The 23,833-nt window shown below is 32.7% G+C and overlaps 1 protein-coding gene across 3 annotated transcripts; it reads left to right on the forward strand.

Moving 5' to 3' along the window:
* Positions 1-428: 428 nt before the first annotated feature.
* Positions 429-21,449, forward strand: LOC138713348 (uncharacterized). Of its 3 annotated transcripts, XR_011335849.1 has the most exons (4): positions 429-583; positions 5,487-5,567; positions 9,744-19,816; positions 19,901-21,449. XR_011335849.1 is itself a non-coding variant. In XM_069845377.1 (3 exons), exons 2-3 carry the CDS (start codon positions 5,509-5,511, stop codon positions 10,642-10,644), a joined length of 960 nt encoding a protein of 319 aa, XP_069701478.1. In that variant the 5' UTR covers positions 429-583; positions 5,487-5,508; the 3' UTR covers positions 10,645-21,449. The 3 variants fall into 3 exon arrangements, 2 of the variants coding, with proteins under 2 accessions (XP_069701478.1, XP_069701479.1); XM_069845377.1 differs by having other exon boundaries at positions 9,744-21,449; XM_069845378.1 differs by lacking the exon at positions 429-583 and adding an exon at positions 640-898 and having other exon boundaries at positions 9,744-21,449.
* The last annotated feature ends 2,384 nt before the right edge of the window (positions 21,450-23,833 follow it).

Here is a 23,833-nt window from a genome sequence, read left to right on the forward strand (position 1 = left end):
AGTGAATTTATACTTTTTTTCTTTTCGCTACTTTGTACTATTATAATAAATTTGATTTTTCTTAAAATAATTTTGTTCGGATTAACGAGAGACTACTGTATTTATGAAACAGGCATTCAAGTGTCCCGGCTTGGGATGGCCTGTTGCTGTCATTGGCTAATTTGATACATTTCGTAATCATTCCAGAGGATCGCTTGTGCCGCAGTGATCTGTTGTGTGACGCTGGAAGGTAAATAATAAATTTGTTACTGGTAGTCAATTTCATTTCAGCTCATAAAAACATGCGAGATATTATAGATACTATGATACCAGTCATGCATTTCAACAATATTATGAAATAAACAAATAATATACTATGGTCAAAAGTTTACATGGTTAATGGCGGGAAAATACGTATATCGATACTCCATATCGATAGTAACAAAATACCAAAACAATCTAGAAGCAGAAAGAAATAAAAATGGCAGTAGTTACTGCGCTTAGTCATCGTTTGCAGCTGAAGATTAATGAACTCTCGTGTGTGGACTATGAGTAGTGCTGTCAATAATAATAAACTGCAAGTGTCTACTAATTCTGAATGCAGGTTTGTATTGAAGTTGTTCAATATAAGAGAAAGACTTATTGATATTTTTCCCGCGTGTGGAACACATTGTAGATGTGAAGCTTTTATTTACTTCGGTGAAAAATGTTATAAGTGTGTCTAAAATCAGTTACGTTGAGAGACATGGAATGTGATTTTATGTTTGAGAGCATCCGATTTGTTGCCACGCATTTTACGAAGTTAAACTTTCACTAATAGTTAACTGCGTAGATATACAAGGACTTCCTATATCATTGACGCAAAAATGTTTGACTCGGACATTTCATTCAGCAGATACAGATGTCAGTCGAAAATAATGTAAGAATGGGATTACTTTTGTCTATTTATGTTATATTGATATCAAGTTAAATTTATATATGTTTTATGGTTATGGTGCTGAATCATGTCTAATTCTTTTTCAGTGCCTAAATGACATAAGCTAAACTTGTTCACTGATTTGTTAATGTAGGTTAGGTGCCAGTTAACCTTGTAAGCGTAAGTAGCAGGAGATATTCTATTTCGACTTGTAACATTAATATCTTCCTTTTCTTATGTACCAAGATGTCAATATATTTCAAGTAGGCAATAAACTGGTATCTTGTTTAGTTTTTATCAAGATGAGTTAAACAATTTTGATTTGCTAATATAGGCCTAGTATTTCATCACACTATTTTAGTATTTCACATAATATATGCAATTAATTAGCTGTGTTACTTTTACTTATGCAATTTGGTGAAATTTAAAAATCCCTTGGTTTTTCTTTTTCAAAGAAAATAGTACCGGTAGCTTATTTATTGTTAGTTTTACAAATTTAGCCTAGATTATAACTTGGAGAGTTATTAAACTCAAAGATAGAGCTTTTCTTCCCAATAAGCTACTGCCTTACCATAGTCTGTACATTTTGGAAAGTTGTATTCTAAAAAATTAAAAAATGTTGCATTCTATAAACGTTAAGAAGTTTAACTGTCGCGTATCTTGTTACTATTATAAGACATTGTAACTTATAAATGGCCTTTCTCATGTAGTGTACACTGGATCCAAAAAGTATTGGCACACTCAATTTTTTCCCTATAAAATCTGTAAGCTTATATAGGACAAGTTTAAGAAAATAATATGTTTATTTCTCAATATAATGTAAAACTAAAAATGTTTCATTGAAATCATTACAACAGTAACACAAAATAATTATATACAGAAGAAAATCCATTTTCTGATTCCGAAAAAGATATTGGCATATTATACTAATAAATATAATAGGTCTCTGTAATGTATTTTTCAATATCCTATATGCAAGCCATTAGCACGGATGACAGCTTTCAGACGTCTTGACATTGAATGAGCCAAATTTCTCGTCACTTAGGGGAAATTTGAGACCATACACCCAAGAGAACCGTCTTAAGGTCTTCTTTATTAGATGGACGGACTTTGGTCTTTTGTCTTCCAAGACGATCCCAAATGATATATGGGATTCAAATCTGGGCTCTGTGGTGGAGTAAGAAGTCTTCTGGAGGAATTATATAGTAGCCCCTCTCTTGTTTTTATAGCAGTGTGTTTGGGGTCGTTATCTTGTTGAAAAGGGAAACTCCCATCCAGGCTGAGCTTATGCACATTGTTGGGCAAGTTATCCCGCAACATATCAATGTATTTGTACTATCAATTTTTGCATCAATAAAGGCCAGATTTCCAATTCCCAAGCATGCCATGTACCCCAAACCATAAAAAATGCCCACCTCCATGTTTTATTGTTGCAATTATATGTTGTCGTAATGCTGTGTTAGGTTTTCGCCACACTTCCTTCCATGCGTCAGAACCGAAGAAGTTGAACTTCGACTCGTCTGAGGATATGATAGTGTCTTAGAATTCCAATGATTTTTTACAATATTCCTTGGCAAACCCAAAACCTGTCTTCCTGTTTACCTCGGAAATATAGTGTTTCTTTTCTGGGAGGTCTGCCACAAATACCAGCACTATTCAAGACATTCTGTACTGTCTGAGCACTTACGGTACCATCTTGTTAGATGTTATTGAGATGTCAGCAGCTAAAGAGACAGCACTTTTTATAGGTTCCTTTTGAGTTAAACATGTGATGGTTCTTTTCTCTCAATATGTGACTTTTCTTGAGCGACCATATCTATGCTTGTTTCGTGCAGATCCTTGTTCTCTGTGTTTATGTGTTATAGATCTTACAATAGAGAAGCTAATAGGAAGTAATCTACTTATTTCTCTCTAACATTTTCCTTGTGAATGTAGCAAAACAATTTTTATCTCGAACAGAGGATGAATGTTCACCTTTCTTCAGTCCCATCTTGACACTAATGAGCACTATCACACCATACTTACGACTTACTGGTAAACAATCCTTAGAGAAGGTACAGGAACATGACCTTGTTTTGAATACTATCTGGTAAACAATCCTTAGTGAAGCTACAGGAACATGACCTTGTTTTGAATACTATCTGGTAAACAATCCTTAGAGAAGCTACAGGAACATGACCTTGTTTTGAATACTATCTGGTAAATAATTCTTAGTGAAGGTACAGGAACATGACTTTGTTTGAATGCTATCTGGTAAACAATCCTTAGTGAAGGTACAGGAACATGATCTTGTTTGAATGCAGTCTGGTAAACAATTCTTAGTGAAGGTACAGGAACATGATCTTGTTTGAATGCAGTCTGGTAAACATTCCTTAGTGAAGGTACAGGAACATGACTTTGAATGCAGTCTGGTAAACAATCCTTAGTGAAGGTACAGGAACACGATCTTGTTTTGAATGCAGTTTAAATGACAGAAAAGTATGAGAGTGCCACTGTGCCATTAATTTTTTGACGAATCTAACACTGTAGTTTATCATATCATTGAATAATTTCATAAGTAAAATAGTTTAACTATCTTATCTTTGCCCATATAGGCCTATATATAAATTTCATTTTCAATTGTCTTAAATTGAGTCCAGTATTATAGAAGAAATGGGGTGTGCTAATAATTTTTGGAGCCAGTGTATATATTACCGAGGTAAAGGAAAATACAATAGAAAAAAATACTTGCCATTACATTTTTAACTGCTGCATTACTTTGGTTACTGAGTATCAGTTACTAAACATCGGATGTTTAGGCATTGAAAATGAGGTCATAGGCGATTAAAGTTTGGTTTCCTTTTGTGTGCTTACACTATTATACCAAAGTTTATGAAACACTTAAGTTAATGGATATTTTTATTATGATTTCCATAGTTCGAATTTTAATATACCTATAACTTTAGAATGAAATTTGTGGTGTTTGTTGAACAAAATTAATTTCTAGGTGGACAAAAATAGCAATAACTTCGGAACAAGGTTACCTTCTTTCCCATCTACTTAATTTAGGCTCCCCTTTAACCACATACCAGTATTCTGTTTTCATAGTATTAGCGTGTCTAAAATGGAACCCACGGTTGGGTTTTAAAAATTTAAAACTGGTGTTTCTCCAAGAAAATTACATAAAAAAGGCCCAGTTTTCTTTTTCTTTACTGGGTTCTGTGCAATGTACAATCTTAGAAAAAAGTTTTGTCGCACAGATACTTTACAAATCCCAGAAAGGAGGCAGAATGAAACAAAACTAATTTATTACCTCAACTAGTCCTCCTCTTGTGAACCAAATCGCTCGTCCTCTGATGATGCACACTGTCTTCTTTCTGGGACTTATAAAGTATCTGTGCGACAGAACATAGACTGTACATAGTGATAAACATGTGGTCTTAGTTTGCAAGCACAAATACTTTTAACATAAAAATCGTTTGATACCTTATATCTAGTGCACTATTGTAGTGCTCCCCCCCCCACCCCTACTTGTTACAGATATAATACTCGAGAAGTTCAGGACACAATACTAGGAAAACTGACCATGTCCCTAGTAATTCGTCCTAGACCTCTTGGATGATATGCTGGTAATGTGAGGGGGATATAACAGTGCAGTAAAATTCTAAGTATCAAACGATTTTTATATTGAAAGTATTTCCTGCTGCAAACTAAAACCACTTATTTATTACTATATAGCTACATCTCACAGAAATCAATGAAACAAAAGAAAATTGTGCCTTCTTTGGTGTAGTTTTCCTGGAGAAATACCTAAATCTAAATAAATCATTAAGGAAAATGATATAAGAAACAATGACAAAAAAAAAGATGTTATAAAATTCAAGAGTTCGTGCTTAATGTTCATTGATTCTGATAAACCATTTTTCAAATTCCTAAAACTTCAAATCCTATAAGTAAGATAGTCATATCGGATGTCTACTGATGTATTAGCATAAATGTGACGGGTATTTTATATGTTTAAATATTTGTCACCTGTGTAAGAACGTAGAAATACGCAATTTTCTTCCAACGAGTGTGTTTTAAAAATGGCAGTATTCTTGACATTAAAAAAAAAAAAAAAGGCCTTTTCTCATCTCGTTCACATATGTCGCTCCAGCCTTTTTTATCTCAAAGAAGTCTGAAAATATTCGGAGTAAACTAACGTTATCTAGATTTAACTTACCATACTTTTATGTGGACAACGTTCTCTCATTTACATTGAGGTTGATATTTTAAAATTTGTGTAGCGATTATCTTTTTTTCTTGTTCTTCTAATGTGGTATTTCCAGCAATATAGTATCTATTATTCAAATTTTTCATAAATAGAAAATATTGCAAGCCTTTTGACATGTCTTCATTTTTATTCTCGTTATAATTGTGCATATTTTTAGCTTTTTGGAAGAATTTCATTTCAGTTTAAGAAGAACATGATCCTTGTAAAGTTTATTAATTCCAGTAAATTGAGTGTGTATGGTAAGCCTCAATTATTTATTAATAAAGAATGTATTGTTTCATGTCTATATTTGTGCTCTGTAAACAGGAAGGTTTCATTTTATACATTATTTTATTTCAGATGATACTTACCTAGTTTTAAGATGGCAGAAGATAATTTCCTTCCTGCTAGTCTTGAGAAGTTGGAAATAGATTCTCAAAGGTAATGCCGATTTTTTTAAGCATTTAGTTTTTACTATGGGTAAATTTCATTGTCCTTTATTCATTTTGTGCATTCAGTGATGTGTATATAATTTTCATACAGTGAGGAATGGATTTACATTTTAGTTCATTCGACATAAGGAAAATGTCGTCCAAGAATCACAATACATTATAGAGGGAATCAGTAACATATAAAATTAGGATAGAAACTTACGTCCTAACTTTGAATCTTACACAAAAACAAATGGGGCACATAATTCTGCAGATTGGTGCCAGTCTAAATACCCCAAATGGAGTTTCCTGTGCTTCTTGAAATTCTAATGTATATGGACAACATTATCTTATTACCATCAGGGGCCTGTTGCATAAAATATACTAGTGACAAGTGACAGTTTACTAATATAGGGATGATAAATGACAACTCTTAGTAATTTGTGTTGCATAGCACAGTTTTACTAATTTGTCATGATCAGCATATTAAGTATTATTTAATTTTGCATTTATTTAATTAAGAAAGAAGAAAGACAATTGTAGTCTAAGATGCACACAAAATATTCAACATTTGTGTTCCATTGTTGTAAAAATGTCGTGAAACGGTCTTTGTGTCATGTTTCTTGATAAAGGAAGAGAACAATATAATATTTAGAAAGTTTTCTTCCAATTTGACGAAGGAAGTAAAGTCAAATGGAACCATTTCCACACATGTACTCAATCAATTGGTCCGGTACTACTGATACCAATTATAAATATACACAAACGACAATTTCGTCGAACTTTAGTAAGAGCGCAATGGTATATATTTACATAATATTTTTCAAATGAATATTATTACTAGTTTTTTTTATTATTTTTTAAATACAGTGTTTGATTACCAGTACTATTAAAATAGTCTTTTCTTGGTTATAAGTAAAATCGTGTTGTAGGACGTAAATAAGGCTTTGCAATAGCAAGCAATGACTGATATTAATAAAACTGAAAAACTCCTTGTGAGTAAGACCTGATCAGCATGAGCATAGTGTTACTAGTTTGATATTAAAAACATCCTCAAATCACAGAGCAAAAGATGAGTGACATGAGCATTTGCTCTGTATTCATTCATCTTTTGTTTTTGCTTTATTTACATCCTTCCGCACTTCCTACCGCTATTTCGTATCCAGTTGTCTACTTTTTTCCTTAATTGCACAGACAACTTCCCAGAATGTCATACATCACGCACCAGAATTTTTTCCACATATGGGAATCAGGCCACCTGACGTTAACACTGGCGAATCTCTCATATCCATTGCACGTAACCTGCACATTAATACTGGGGACTCCTTTTATGTTTATATATTCATCCCCATGTATAGTCTGTTTTTTTATTATCACGTGAGTACAGTCCACTGCCCCTGTAGCATCAGGGAATGTATACTTGTTTGACCATTGAATTTTAGCTGCCTCAAGAGCAGCAGTGGTTGTTGGGAATTGTGTCCAATTGTCTACTTTTTCCTTAATTGCACAGACAAATTCCCAGAATGTTAAAGACACAGTTCCTTGTCAAACCCCAACATCTGCTACACTAACTTGAAAACCAGGGTCTCCTACGTATCTTAGAAATATTCTCATTTTTTCTGCATTGTTTAGTGCTCCAATTCTTGTTTCGTTTGATTCAGGTAAGAAAAGTTCCATAAGCCACTGCACATTTTCCCGTTCAAATCTGTACAAATCTTTGTAACTATGTACATCAGAGTTCCTATGTATTTTATAAATCTTTCTTCTTCGATCAGAAATCACATTCATAAATGCTGCCATCACGTTTATAAACTCGAGTCTGCTAATGAGCGTAATCATTTGCTCGTAACAATGAGCATGACTTCTGTTTTATTTATATCAAAACATGGGCATTTGCTCTGTGACCGAGGCAAATGAGCACGACCTCGGTGAGTAACATGAACAAGATCTTATTATTAATATCAAACAGCAACGATGCTCAGATTTCTGAGTAACTTCCTTTTATTAATATCACTCAATATCTCAAATTTAATTTTTGACAAGCAAAATCTTTCTTTAAACTGGAACTCTTGAAAATCTCTATTTATTCTTGACCTAAATGTTATCCTCCACCTATGTATGAATTCTTCTTCACTGTCACTGCTTGAAAATATTATTCTCACACTTTTAAGAAAGTTTACCAAGAACAGATGATTGGTAAAAAACGTGCTCACGATAGTATATTACAATTTGTATATTTTAACATTTTAACTTGTATAATAGCCTACACATGTATAATATTGTTATTTTATCGATATGTTTTAAACTTATATTAACTCATGATGCATGCATGCACCTTGTTTTGTGGTGGTTCATATTGCATTTGCTTATACACATGTACACCTACACTCCAACAGCTTCATTAATGTATTCATTTGGCATGTATATCTGAAGATGACTCAATTGAGTCGAAAACGTTCATATTTTAATTAAAATGTGTACAAATAACTTTTAGTTATTTTGTTACTATATAGATAAGCATAAACGGACCCTTTCTTATCATATTATATTTTCGACAATTCTGTTTTCTTTGTCTGGCTTAGGCCATCTGCATTCCATTGCAATATATTAAGGATTCTTCCAGTCCCTAACTAGAGATCCGAACAGAGAACTATTTTACCTCCAGACTTTTTATGATAAAGAAGTTTCATATTATGGGCATAAACATAACCGTTTAAATGAACAGCAATTGGCGGTTACATCACTCAGTATTTAGAAAAGAAAAGGAAAGACAACCAAAGACCTCGAACACTCTAATGTACATATGTATGTATTTATTCACACTACAAATGGATACATATCCAGTGGCACTGGTAACTAATTACACTCAATAATGACAAGTAATAATAAACAACTAATAAAAATTCAATTAATAATAAATTCATAATAATGATAATAATAATAATAATAATAATGAGCATCCTAAATTAAATTAAGCATAATCACTTAAAATAACATTTAAAGTAAATCTAATTTGTATCTTAACCCTAAGTTCGAACTAAAACCCACGAGTATGATATGTTCATACCTGCACAAGTACCTTTCAGCACTACACTCATTTCGCTGTCAACTCACTCACTCCACTGGAACTACAACACATTTCACTGATTCTATCCTGACTTCTCTAACACTTCAAAAACATTTCACTGTTCAAATACTTTGCACTGCCACTATAAACTATAAAACTTTACTTACACAACACACTTCACACAACAAAATATCAATTACACCCTTTAAATAGTGTGTATAATATACTACCGTCTATTAGTAAAGTCCTTAAGCCTATTTTTAAATATATTTTTGGTTATTGGTAAAGCCTTTAGTAAGTCTGCAGGTCCCTCATATCTTTGATGTCGAAAAAATCAAGAGTTGATCAAGAAAGATCAAACAGAAAAGATTGAAAATAAGGAATCTGATGTAAGTGGAAGCAGTATCAGATTCAGCTCGGGTCCTTGTTCTCGCCAACCCACAAACTTACAAATGTAAGCCCCTGAGGTCAATCCATAATAACTTGCTAATTTTTAAGGTATCTCCCTCCATCTTGCATATACTTGTTTCTGTGGATATTGTAAGAGAGATGCTCATAGCATCATTAGTTAAAAAGAAAAAAATTGTGTGCAATTAACTATTAAAAAATTAGTTATTAAGAAGTATTAAAAAACTGTAGAGTTATGAGAGATTAACTATTTTCAAGGTATTATGTGCAGTAAAAAAAAAAAAAAAAGAAAAAGATACAAATATATAAATAGTAACTTTCACTCAAATATGAATACATGTTGCAGATAAAAAAGGAACAAACATAATTTATGCATATTATATTGTTGCTGTGTCTTGTAATGATTGAAATTATACCGAAAGTAGCTTTGAAAATCAAGGAAATTAAAAGTGACTATGCTTTTTTCTTTCTCCTACAAAATCTTTTTAAAAACACACAGCGAATTTTGGAGGCACAGCGACAATATCAAATTTACTTCATGATATTAAGATACAAAAATTATCATTCTTGCATCATTTTTATGCTGTAAATGTATACCTATGTACCCTCTTAAATGTAAGCCAGTTATGTATATTGTTTCCTATTTAACTTTACAGAATTTCTGTTTAAATGAACTTTCTTACACACTACTGTAATCGTATTTGATTACAGGGAGGCAGCTGATAATAACTTGAGGAATGTAAACCCATTCAGCAGAGAAAGCAGTGGTGCTTTCAAGAAGTTCAATCCCATTGATGAAACATTTGGAAAGCTTAGTTTCTTTGGTGAGGAATGTGCAAGTACATCATGCAGTTGTAACATGCAGAATTCGACCACTCCATCCGCTTCACGCCACAATCGTCCCTGTGATGGCTGGTCTAGTTGTAAACAGATACTTCACGTGCGACCTACAGTTACCTTCAAGAGGAGCCTGATACGAAAAAGCAAGTTGAGTGTTATGTGTGGTGCTGTAAGAAAAGAAGATAAAAGCAATAATATTTTAAAGGAACCAATCTTAAAACTCACAAATAAGTCTATTCAGAGCTTGTTACCTCTTCGTGACATCAGTGTTAGAATGATTCCTATCTCGAAACCATCCTTAGATAAGAAATCTGCAGTTGATGTGGATGCTAGATCAAGTGATATTGCAGCCGATTCTAAATTTCAAGCATTTGGCCATAATGTAATTTGTAATCAAGATTTCAAGTCTCTTCGTTCTATACCATCAAAATGCTCTGCAGTGGTTAGAAGCCAGAGTTTCTGTACAGCTAGCTTTCAGAACATGCGTGCAAATTCTAGATCTAAACAAATGGTGTTTAGAGGAGAGATAAAAGCTGAGAAGTCTGCAGAAGGAAACACGTGTGTCAACTGTGTGGCGAAGAAGCGTATGGCGACCAGGAACTCCCACAACAATGGCGGTAGCTCAAGTGGTCAGTCATGTTCTCATCAGGCAAGACTGACCGCAACAATCTCTTGTGATGACGTCACGATCGATGAATTAGCTAGTTATTTTGATGTCTTTGTTCATATCCCCAAAAAGATGTCTCACATGGCTGAAATGATGTATATTTAGAATTATGATTAATAATTTTCACCACTTTTGATTAAATTGAGTAGTTGGTCAATTATTTTTGTAAGCTACATTACAATTCTATATTGCTGTTTTCTGAACGTGATTTATTTCGTCCATAATTTTCGGCCAGTCAAAATGCATATACCAATGAAATTTCTCCATTGATTTGGTTTTGCCACATAGTAGAACATTCAGTAGTACAAAAGTTAAAATTATAAACGGATCCAAAGATATGAAGTAAGATTGTATGTTAAATTGTTTACCAAAGTTGAATTATTAATGGTTGTAGAGATTAGATTCAAATGTCCGTGAAAAAGAACCCTTTCAAATGAATTTGCAATGTTTGTGAACTCATATTTAAGCATACCTTGATTTATTATAACTTAGTTCAGTATTTTGTCTTTTTGCTGGTCAGCATTATGAATATAAAATAACGCAACCTATTGCAATTATATTTAATAAAAAAAAATTAAACATTTCTGTTAATGTTCCAAACCGTTATCAAACGTAGATTTTAAGACTTTTTTTTTTTTCTGAAGAGGGTAGCCATAAAATTACGTTTTTTGTTACAAGTCCATTGTTAAGTTAGTAAAGAAAGAGTAAAAGTTCACAAGTATTACTAGTGTTTCTTCATATCAGAAATCTGAGAAACATTCATTTATTTTTGCTGTTCCCCCCCCCCCCCCCCCCAGACAATTTCTATTAATAATTGCATGAAATAATGTTCTCATAGAATTTAATATTCTTAAATAGGGCTTACTTTTAAAAGGCAAACATGTTTACAAAGGTCTTTGATCTGACATAGAGGCGTCACAACTTCCAAACATTATTGAAACTTTTGAAGGTTATGTTGAGATTCAGATAAGTTGGAATTAACTTATAATATAAAATAGTTGTATAATTTTCAGTCAGCAACTTATCAGAGTGTAACTACAGTATGAATTCTGTTACATCACATTAAATTATATATTTCACAAATCACATTATATTATGTTTCACGAATATTTTCGACTTGTACAAAAGTCATCTTCAGGTGATACAATAAAGCAAACAAAACAAATTGAACACAGGTGATAGCAGTACAATGAGTGAATACATATACGCATTACAGAACATGCATATTCATTTTAAAAAAGCTTTAATGTGGCCGTAAGTCAGACCATCATACATTGCAATTAGTTACAATAATCAGGTAAAAATAACAAACGATAAAAAGGCTACATTTAGATTAATATGTTGTGTGACACATAACAAATTATGTGCCAATGTTTAAAGATAAAAATTAAGTTTTAAAAATATAACATTTTTTTTTTTTATATATATTTTTTATATTTTTGAACTTAATTTTTAATGTTTATCTTTAAACATTGGCACACAATTTGTTATGTGTCACACAACATGATATTAATCTAAGTATACCCTTTTTACTTGATTGTTATTTTTACCTGATTATTATAACTAAACGACATTTCATACAAGTTGAGAGGATGCTAAGGTATTTCTTTCCCCTTCTACTGTCCCCGAGTCCGTCTGTAACAGACCGGTAGCTGTTACCTCTTATACCTGCACCCCCCAAGCTGTACACACAAGAAAATAAAATATTAAATAAAGTACATAAATGGATATAAAATACAGTGACACAGATGTTTGACAATTACTTGTTTGAGTATATTTTAGTGTCGTTCTTTCAATATTTTCAACTAATAGTTAATTAAATTAAGGAATGTTAATTTGTACTGTGAAGTCAGGGGGGAGCGACACAGTGCAGATTGTCCCAGTGTAGCAACTAGCGGTGAAGAAAACATTTATCTTCTGCTGTCAGTAGCTCTTTAATGTGCCAATTGATATAAATAACAATAAATTGAAATACAAAAGCTTATTATAGATTTTCGAAATATAGATATTATTTTCAATAATAAGGATTTTCACTAAGTTCAAAGTCAATTAGTCGAACGTTAGTAAGATAGGCAGTAGCATCTTCCCCTTCACGGATGGTAAAGAGTGTGAGTAGAGGGGCAAGCCTATCAACCAAACTGAAATGGGGATTAATTACAATGTATGATACTCTGACTTACAGCCACACTAAAGCTTTTTTTTAAATTAGCATGCATGATTTGTAATGTGTATATGTGTTCACTCATTGTACTGCTATCTATCACCTGTGTTCAATTTGTTTTGTTTGCTTTATTGTGTCACCTGAAGATGACTTTTGTACAAGTCGAAAATATTCGTGAAACATAATATAATGTGATTTGTGAAATATATAATTTAATGTGATGTAACAGAATTCATTCTGTACTTACACTTCGATAAGTTGCTGTCTGAAAATCATACAACTATTTTATATTATTATTGAAACTGCAGAAAAGAAATATCAGTGTTACAAAATAGAAATAACTATTATTAAAATGTACACTTTGTTGAAATTATTGCCATAAAAGTTGTAACATATTAGTACTGTAGACTTAGAATGAACCTGTGTACCGGTACTGTAAATTCATTTTGTAATTTTTTTTTTTTTTTTTTTTTTGTCTTTACATTCAATTACTTTCTGATTACTTATAATTTCAGCGTAGATCACACAATCACAAAATATTTATTACCTTAAAAATTAATAATTTTAATAATTGTAAGAAATATTTCAAGTGAAAGGCCTATCAAGTTATAGATATTTCAATATGGTTAGTTGTTTGCATTAAATTCGCTGTGTTTTATATTCTTACATATTTGCTTTTTTTCGTGACATTAATTATTTATACTCGTAGTTGTGGTTTAATTTTACAACTGCTAGTTTAAAATTCATGTCTTATCTCTAATTACTAGGATTTGATTATAGGGATATATAATCCCACTTTGTAATTTTCACATACTGTCTTCCTACTTCCAATCATCAGTTTTCTACCTGTATGTTAAATTTTATTTGGAAGGTAATTGTAATATTAAATCTGAATTTATGTCCTTGATTTTTTACTACTACACAATTTTTTGGCCACCTCGTAAGTGCAGTGTTTCCATTTGAGAGATTGCAAAATGTGTACAGTCATGTGCTGGCGTCCATAGACCAAAAACCATTCTGGTGCATTTACAATTTGTTTGTCTTTTGTCTTCACTACTGCAAGATATAAGAATAATATCTATGTGTGCAGTTGGTATGGCCTGTTTGGTAAACTGAAGATCAGACATATTGGCTGGCTTCTTACATTCAAAGTAATCTTTTGCACTACTGAAGTTGAAAATGTTTTCTGTGCCCAAATAAGAATTGTTTAGAAGTAATTTATCAATCTTATGTCGACTTGTGCCTGTATGTTATAGGATATGTCAAAAAGTGTTTACTCATAACCATTTTATGCAGACTTATTTTTTATATTTTTCCTCATACGTATTTTTGAAATCCTTTAATGTCTTATTTGATCTGTAATTTAAAATTATAAGTCAGTCTTCCACAAAGAATAGCTTTGCTCTCACTAATTTGTATATTAGGCACTTATTCTAACAATTATTCTCGTGTTTAAATGTTTCTTTGTTAGTTTGATGTTACAGCTCAGGAGTGTTGTATTCATAAGTTAACCCTTTGCATTATATTTTAATGGCGAAGTTCTGACAGCAAGGATAGCTTTATCTAAGAGGAAGAGGGAACGTGGTATCCCTGATACATGTATATCAGATTGGTCATTCCCATGTTATGAAATAGCAATATAAAAAGAAATCAACCACCAGAGCCTCCACTGTCGAAAAAGTATTTTTGGATAACAGCCGCTAGATGGAAGTAAGTTGCAAGCTACAATTCCATGACTTCTTTCTTAGTCGCTAGATGGCAGCATAGTGGAATTGATCAATTTTGTTGTCTTGAAAATGCATTAGGCTTATCAATCTGTTACAAGTGATCAGGGGTGATATGCTATTAATAACTGGGATAAATATAGAGTGCTTAAGATTACATTTTTATTCTTAAAACATTATTTTTCAAAATTGCGTTTATTCGCAATATTTTAAGGGAGATTGAAAATTCGAAAAAGTGTTTACTTACCTTTATTTCTTAGGTATCTAAGCATGAGCAAAATTTCAGGTACAGTTTCGACATGTGCAGGGTGTGTGCTTCTCTTGATAGGTGGTTCAAATTTGATCGGGAATAAATCTGGGCTGTATGGAGCATGTGGCAGCAATTCCTAGTTCCAATATATAAGGGGTATTATGTGATTTTTGTGCAGAGAAGACAGGTTTTGCCATGAAGGAGGATGATGTCTTTGGACTACCTTTCATGTTCTGAACCTTTTGAATGTGCCCTTTAAAAGACTACCATTACATGCTGCACTTATTGTTTAGTAATCTAAGAGCAAATTGATCAATATCAGCCTTTCCGCATTCCAAAAGACTGTTGCCATTACCTTTCCTCCAGGTGACTTTCTCTTTTAACCTTCAGGAGTGTATATAGAAATATCCAAGCAAGGGTGATGCTGAGGAATAAATTAATAAACGAGATTTCTTTTTTGACAGCCATATTTTTCCTGTCAGTACAATTCTTGCGTAAATTTGATGCTTATTCTTGCAAAGGGTTGCAGCAGCAAACACGTGCGTGCATGACGTCATTCTAAGGCATTTAGATGACTGTATTGTGATGAAAACTTGCGAAACCCACTCCACATGCACTATGTAACTTCAAAGTGTACATTCTGCTAAATTGTGAATTTGTGAGTTAAGTGCATGGTGAGAAGTAGTGGGCTAATTATGAAAAGTGAAGAGTTTTGTATAATAACTGACCTGCTACTGAAACCATTTTCCAGCAGGAATATAGCTGGGAAGAGCAAAGTTGTAAAGAAGGATAGATCATGATTCCTAATGTAAATTTCGAGCATAAATACAAAAATGGAAAGTATGTACGATATTTTCTGTTATCTCAGTACTACACCCCAACTCCTCTAGCTACTAGCAATAGACATCTATAATGAACACCGATCAAAATACCCCTCATTTTTCGTGAAAAACAAAAACTTGAATAGACTATAGTGCACTTTATGTTGTCAGCAAATAGCTGGATACATTAAGAAGATTGATTCAGTACGCAAATATACTTCAGTTAGCTGGATCTAAGAAAATCAAATGAACTTTTCTGCTAGCCTTGTTTGTTATTTTAAATATAAAATTGAGTGTGGTATAAAAATAGGTTCGTGAATTTGAATTGTATTTCTATAGCTGTCAGCAGGCATGAGAAGCCTAAATCATCTTAAAAATGTAGAATCCCTTTTGTCTTTGGTCGTTATGAATTTCGATGATGATGCAGTTATTAATCAACTTGCAATTGTTGCAGACATTGTGTTCATTTTCATGCATGATAATGGGAGGTTCTATACAGAGTGATTAAAAACTAATGGAACATTGCCTATAATGTTTTAATTTTTGGTTTGATTTAAAAATGCTGTGTATAATAGTTGTTTAGAGTAAATGAACAAATTTTTCACATATTTGTATTTCGGTTTTGTACAACACATGCCCAATTAGACGGACATACGGAATTTTCAAAATGTATTAGTTTTACACATTTTATTTTCATTTAATTTTAGAAACGATGGCTAATGTAACATTTCCCACTTTTTAAATTATTTTTTTAATAATGGCAGGTACTTGACTGTTCGTCATTCACCCATATTGAAGCCAGTTGTGTCTGTAGACCAATTTACCGACAGTCATTGCCTAGGGTGTACCATAGGAGGCTGGTCTACACACCTCCGATGAGATGGAGATTTACTGGTATGCCACAAGGGCTTCCGGAGAAAATGGGATCGAACCTGGGTCCACAGAATTGTAAATCCACTTTAGGCACTAACTAGACTACCATGGTGGCACATTTCTCACTATGAATAAAGTAATTAAGTTACATAACTTCTCTTCCCCCCCCCCCCTTGAAATTATTCAAGTCAGCTTCACAGGGAGCTTTACCTGAAAAACTAGACTTGCATTACATAACTTCTGTTGACATTTTTGGTATAGGTCTCGCAAGCAGGGAATACTGACAGAAGGAATGCGAATCAAACAATGCAATAAGGAAGAGCGGGTGACAGGAAAGGTCACGGGATAACTTGAATGATATTTAAAAGTACAGTCGGAAAAGAAATGACATCGATAGAATCAGTCTTGCATTGTGATAATTACATTATGACTTTAGTTTGTTCCATTCCATGTGAATACATGTCTTGTATTGCACGGTATCATTATTTCATTCGTAAACATATGTTGCACATTTAATTAGCCTCGAATTTTTCAGTTGCTACGTTCTTTATTCCCACAGCGATGTCCTCATTTGTTCATCTTCTTGGAAGAGACAGTACTTCCATTGGCCCGCACCTCCCGTCTGCATGCCTACATACACACGTCAAAACAGACAGCAACGCCATCATTGCTTTTTGGTAATCGTTCCTTGCATGAGCTATACTTACTTTTCTTATAATTTCAAACACTTTTAATATAATATTTTGCTAGTTCATTTTGATTACATGCATTTTTCTAACAGTCAAACCAAGATCTAGGATAACTGCTGAGCATCTCAGTCATCAGCATTACTCTCTTGGGGTTGACAGAGGAACAGTTTTCATAAACGAAAAAGGTTTATGACCATCAGGAATATACTTTGATGTTCCGTAGATCCTGAATTTTGTTCGAGTTAACACTGGCAATGTCACCATTAACATGTTCTTGTGGCAACATAGGTACTGCGTGGGAAATGTCTTAGCTGTAAGTTGAACATTGATTCACCATAAATAATCTCTCTTGTTTAAACAATTTCAGGAAACATTGATGTGTAACAGAAGTGATGAAACTTTGAAATCATAAATGACTACTTCTCAGTTCATGGAAATTTTTATGTAAGAAATCTTCAACTATTACATTCTGATTGTACCACTAATCCCACCAGGTTTATAAACGTGTGATTTCACTGATAATGATTAATGTCACACTGTAGTTATTTCTTCTGCTGGCATCTGAGGTGAGACCTTAAAACTGCTCTGGAATATACTGGTATATTCTATCTTGTTTTCTTCAGTCTTCTCTTTATTTTCCCAAAGTTCCAATCATAAGTTACAGAGGGGTGATCTCTTACAGGAAAACTGTGTTCTGTGTAGTTAAATCGGTTTGTGTCTAAGAATAGACTTAATCTAGTAGCTGTGTGATTTCTATTTTGTCCGAGGCATGAATCTGAGAAGAAGTACAGTTTCTCCTCTCCATGAAACATGAAGGTTTCAAAATAATCCATTAAAAATGTGCAAACTTCGTTCAGTCCTTTGTATGCATCTTATAGAATTTACTTGCTCTTTCCTTGTGATTTTCTAGCTCTGCTTCTACCTCCAGTTTTGTCTTATATTCAGGAATGGACTCTCCAATTTCTGGTCCAGTTCTTCACATTTAGACCAAACATTTACTTGTGGACTCAAATAAAAGGCAAAAATTTAAATAGTATTTATAAGTAGCTTTCTAGTTTTCATTGGACCCATACAATAAGAACATGTAAATAAATAAAAATGTTATGATTTTGTACAGGATAGGATCTGGTGAACACAGAAATGAAAAATATAAATAAATATTAGGATGCCATTTGAAAGAAATATTTTTTCCGCATATCTGTACAAAAAGAGTAACTATTGTTTTGCGAATATGTGCAAAATTTATTCATTTATTGGAAACAACTCTTGAATTTTTCAATAAAACTAAAAGTTAAATTGTTATAAGCAATGTTCCATATTTCTTACTCATTCTTACTCACTCTGTATGTAGACGGAATAATAATTTAGACTGAAGTAAAGCCTTTCTTCCTTGAAGCTTAGTACTGTAGAGCAGCATTCACTGTGTCCTCACAGGTTGCACAAAAGTCTTTTAAATGTAATATACAAACAGAATTGATTGTGAGAGGAATTCATTAAAGACGTTACACTTCACATAAGGGGGGTGTGAAGTTCCAGCATACAGTGGAATACCCAGAAGTGTGCTTCTGGATGCAATCATCATGAAAGCCTAAAATATCATATTGATAATTGATGTTTTATTGTACAACAGATTTGACATGTTTCTTCTATGTTCAGTTTCTTCTGTTGATTTTTGACGGAAAAAAGGATGAATAATGGAAAAATAAAAGTTTGTATGTTATAATAAGCCCTCATATAATTATTATGAGTATATCGTCGTCGTTCCTGCAATAACTCCTATGTGCAAAATATAAAATTGTTCAGTAGGAAGGAAAACACATTTATTCATTCTATGGCAGTAGTACATAGGAGGTTGTGAATTCTTACATTTTCGAAAGAAAGAAATATAATTATATATAGAAGATTTTATTATTTGCTGTATCACTATTTAAGTTATTTAATAGAGCAGAAATCGGAAAATCAATAAACATGTCATATTGCAGAAACAGTGATGATATATTTTAATTTGAGGAAGAAAATTAACCATTATTGTAAAATCTCCCGTAAAAAGTTTCCCGAAATATGTAATTGCAATGTTTGGTAAGATACTATAGAGAAGATTTGCATAATTTAGAATTCATCTAAGAAACATTACTATTATAATATGCTGTTTTGTCAAAATCAAACATAACCTAATAATTTTATTCTTCTTTATAGTAAATATTAATTACTGTAAACATTATTAGTATATTTTTCTCAGTAACTATAGTTCAACAAATTTTTGCGATTTTTACACTACATACATAGAAACATTGTGCATGACTAATGTAGCCTGATTTAGTGCTGTATTGTCGTAAATATTAACTACTTTACTGATATTATTTTTATTATGTCAGTGATGTCAAGCTCAAAATGCCACCACAAAACACTTTGTGCATTTTAAAATGAATCAGGACAGTACTTTGTGCACTTTAAAATAAATCAAGACAGATGTAATACACGACAGTAGATTCAAGAGATGAAGATGAATTCATAGTTTTCTATTCATTACATTGTTAAAGAGAACAGCAATTACTTCAGTAATATATGGGACCACTTATAATGCATCTTGAACAAAACATATTAAATGACTGCTTTAATTTCATTGTATTGGTTTTAAATGTTAAAAACATTATGAACCAGGCCTAACATGTGCTAAAAGAGTATTTTAGTCTCGAGTTGTGATAGTGGTAGGGCATTTTATCTGCTACTGACTATACGTATCAGTTGCAGTATATTAGGTGACAGATTTCGTGTTTCCATATTAGACAATGGTAGGGCATTTTATCTGCTACTGACTATACGTATCAGTTGCAGTATATTAGGTGACAGATTTCCGTATTAGACAAGTGTTTGAATATAAACTAATCATGTTGTTTCATCTTTCTTAAATACTTTTTGTCATATAATATACAGTAAAATTTTTAATTGTGATGCTACTAAATCGCTCTTAACACATTTCATATAATGTTTACCGGTATTGCCAACATCCCATTATAATTAAAAAGCACTCTGCCAACTTGGTTCATTATATAAAATTCCCAATATTTCTTTGTTTCATGTTTTCGTATTTTATTATAATAGAGTACTGTTTGCATACTAAGCACTGAAATATGATTGCCAAACATACTTTAAACAATAGATCCTCCCATTGTGAATTGAAATGCCTAAATAACTGATAAGATTCATTGCAGCTCAAGTGCATGCATTTAGGTGCAGCCATTTCTTGAATTGAGTACTGTTATGTCAACAATTACGGATATACAGCAGAGTCCCGATTATCGGGTCTTCCGTGTTATTTGATTTTTTAAAATTACAGTAGTGTACATATATATAGTACTGAAAAATATAGTTTTTTAAAGTCAATTACTGTACTGTATTATGACTCTATTATTATGTATGTGTGAGTAATGTCTTTCTACATTACTAGGTCCAACCTTTGTCCCTTTAAGATTACAGAATCAAAAACCACATAGCATTCTCACCCTCTGTATTATCCGGATAATCAAGACTCTACTGTACTGAACTACAGTTCAGGACACAAAATGCATGGTCTCTCTGGCTTAAGGCAAAACAAAGGCAGAAGCCACCAGTGGTAGAGTTTGACATTGCTTGATTATGCTGTCCACATGGTTAGCAACACTGTGCTGTGTGATCTTGGAAACTATAAATCTGATTGGTCGAAGTTTTTATGCAGACCACCAAACCTTTTACTATCATTTCCTCACCTCCAGTGCAGTGGCTTGGGTTTCTATAGAACTGTCTATATTGACTTCAGTAACTGATCATGTTTATTAAAAGTTCAAACTTCTTTAAATTCTAGAGATCTTTAGACCAAATAGTGGGAAAATTTGAGGAATTCGTAAAAGGTTAGATGTATTGATATGTCTTCTGCTGTTGAGTGAGTTATTAGAAATTTCAGTGGGAGCCTCTCTCTATACTATTTATTTCCAAAATGCATGTTTAGTGTTTGATTAATATATACCTCTAGAGGTCATCCAAGTATTCGTAGAAGTCAAAATTATTGAAACTATGCAGTTATCTTTAAAAATTCATGAATTCTGGAAGTTATAGTATCTTGACCATGAAATTCAATTAAACGAGTTTTTGGAAATAAATTGTGTTTTAGTTAGAGACATGCTAGGACAAGTGAAGAAAATTATTAAGTGTGTAATTTTCCTTTACATTTTGTGAAATTGATGTATTGAGAAGTTAAATTTATTTGAATTTATAAGAAAACTACGTGAAAACTACTTTGTTTAGCCTTTTGAAATTGTAAAACTGGTGTAATTTCTTCAGAAATTGCAAATGGTTTACTGTAAACTGTCTGAAATCTGAACTTTTCTCATCTTGCATAAAGTACATATTAAGGAAGAGTGATTGGATCATTTAGTTGGTAAGTTGTATCCTTTTACCAGTTGAATCATTTAGTTGTTAAGTGGTATCCTTTTACCGGTGTTTGAACTTTGTTTATCGGTCTAATTTAATTTGGATGGATTCCATTGACAATTTTATTTTGGAATGTGATGACTTGTGTATAGTTATATCTGATTTTCATCTTTTAATGTGTGTATGTAGGATTGTTTGAAAATATATTTTATTTCATCAGTTTATCTCAACATTCTGATTACAATGAAATGTAATTAAATATCTAGGTTTGTTTTCTTAATATAGACTGCTTTTTTTATGTTCTAAGATTAATTTTTGATAGTATTTTTAACAGGGCTGTTAAGTTTAATACAGTAATAAAATTTACCAAAGAGCTTTAGTTTCCAAATGATATACATATTTTTGATAGTTGTGAAACCAAATCAATTCTTATTTCTGTGTATAATTTTTTTAACAAAAACTGCTCTGTAAAAGAATTATCAAGTAATAAAATGTATTATAGCAAAAGTAACTTGAAAATTTTGTACCATTGTATTCAATTCAGAAGACTTGATCCAGTTCTGCTGCAGTTTGCTTTGAAATGGCAGTATTGTGCAATTATTGATTTGTCCACTCTTTCTCCTTTATGAATTTTAATAATCTTATTATTATGCAGATTATGTGTTTATATAATAAATATTCACCCTGCCTGTAGATGCATAGTCTAAAGCAGTGGCTCACAATCTTTGAGAGACTGCATCCTGGTAAATTCTTTTTCTATAAGACGAGGGCCTGGTGTCAACAAATTTACTTGTAAATACCTATCCTGTTCGTTTAAAGTTCATACGTTGAACTAACATAAGATTAGTAATTAAATATGGCGTAATCTTCAGACTTGGAGAGTATTAGTACTCTATGAAAACAGTGTGACATGTTGACAAATAATTTAATTGTCAACATCATTAATTTATGCTAATTTTCATTGACATATTATCCCTGTATATAATACATATAAATTTAGCTTCCCTTATGAAAAGGTTGCCAGATTTGACAAAGCATATTAACATAATTTGGAAACACACCTAAAAGATGAAATCATATACATTTGAAACAGTTAGGGAATCGAATATACAGAATGTCAGAAAATTTACACCTAAGTAGCGTTTGTGCTTATTTACAGTTAAGAAAGGGGAAAAAAAATATCATCAGATAGGTTAGAATAATTTGAATGCGATATACCGCGAGAAAAATAATAATATGGATTTCTTGGCATTGATATCTAAACCAATCAACAGCCATCGGTTAAGATAACTTCAAATTTCCATTATCACTCCCATACAAATGATTTCTCAATATCTGAACCGATCCTTTGAGGGCACTAATGGTATTTCCTTCACAATGCTGTGTGTTAGCCCCAGGTTTTTACATTTGTTGGCAAAGAAGGAGGGTATGGCTGTGTGTTAGCCCCAGTTTTTTACATTTGTTGGCAAAGAAGGAGGGTATGGTACCTCGTGCTCCCACCATCAGACCTATTACACCAATGTGGGACAGGTTATATTTATCTTTATAGAAAGGGATTGTTGGTTCATAGATCCGTTTCTTTTCACTGTCCACCTCATGCTGTTGATCTGCATGTCTCTCAAATCTGATGGTGGGATCGAGAATGTATGCAGAGTTGTTCTTAATGGCAATGATATCAATTCGCCAAACACTCCCTTGTGTGGCTAGTCCCTGCACCTCTTGATGGACTGTAAACCCTACTTCCTTCAATGCCTCGACCAGCATAGAATGGCCAGCATGGTGACGGATGTTGCGAAGGGCCTCACTATAGGGGCAGAAGCCAAGGATATGGGGAAGAGTTGCAATCTTGCTGAGACAGAGCCTATAGTGGGTACCATTCCTACTTCTACCCGGTACAGCTCGGACCGGAGCAACATAGCCTACCATTTAAAGGTGTCTATCCATTCCGAGAGGGTTAGACTTTTGTGATTTCTTATCCAGCTGTTTGCTGGGGGGAACTCTTTGTTAAGAATCACTCCTTTATCCTTTTGTTGCAATGTACACCAATTTTCAAAAACTTATAAAATTTATAACATTGATCATTATATTATTAAATTGATTTTAATGATGTTGGTTTGAAAAAGAAAAGGTAATGAGAAGGGTGATTATGTACTGTAACTCACCACAGAAGTGAGGTCAGCTGAGCAGGGGAATTAGCAGATGGATGTTAACATTTCTGCGAAACACTTACCAGACATAAACTGCAAACGGTTTTTTACATTAGACTATCTTTAATAATATTAAATAGAATACAGTCAGAAGTGAAGTATCAGTGGGTAAAACGTGAGAAATAATTTTATTTTCTGTTTTAACTACATCTCTCTTATGCA

This window comes from Periplaneta americana, chromosome 14 (assembly GCF_040183065.1).
Source record: "Periplaneta americana isolate PAMFEO1 chromosome 14, P.americana_PAMFEO1_priV1, whole genome shotgun sequence".
Taxonomy (NCBI): Eukaryota; Metazoa; Arthropoda; class Insecta; order Blattodea; family Blattidae; genus Periplaneta; species Periplaneta americana.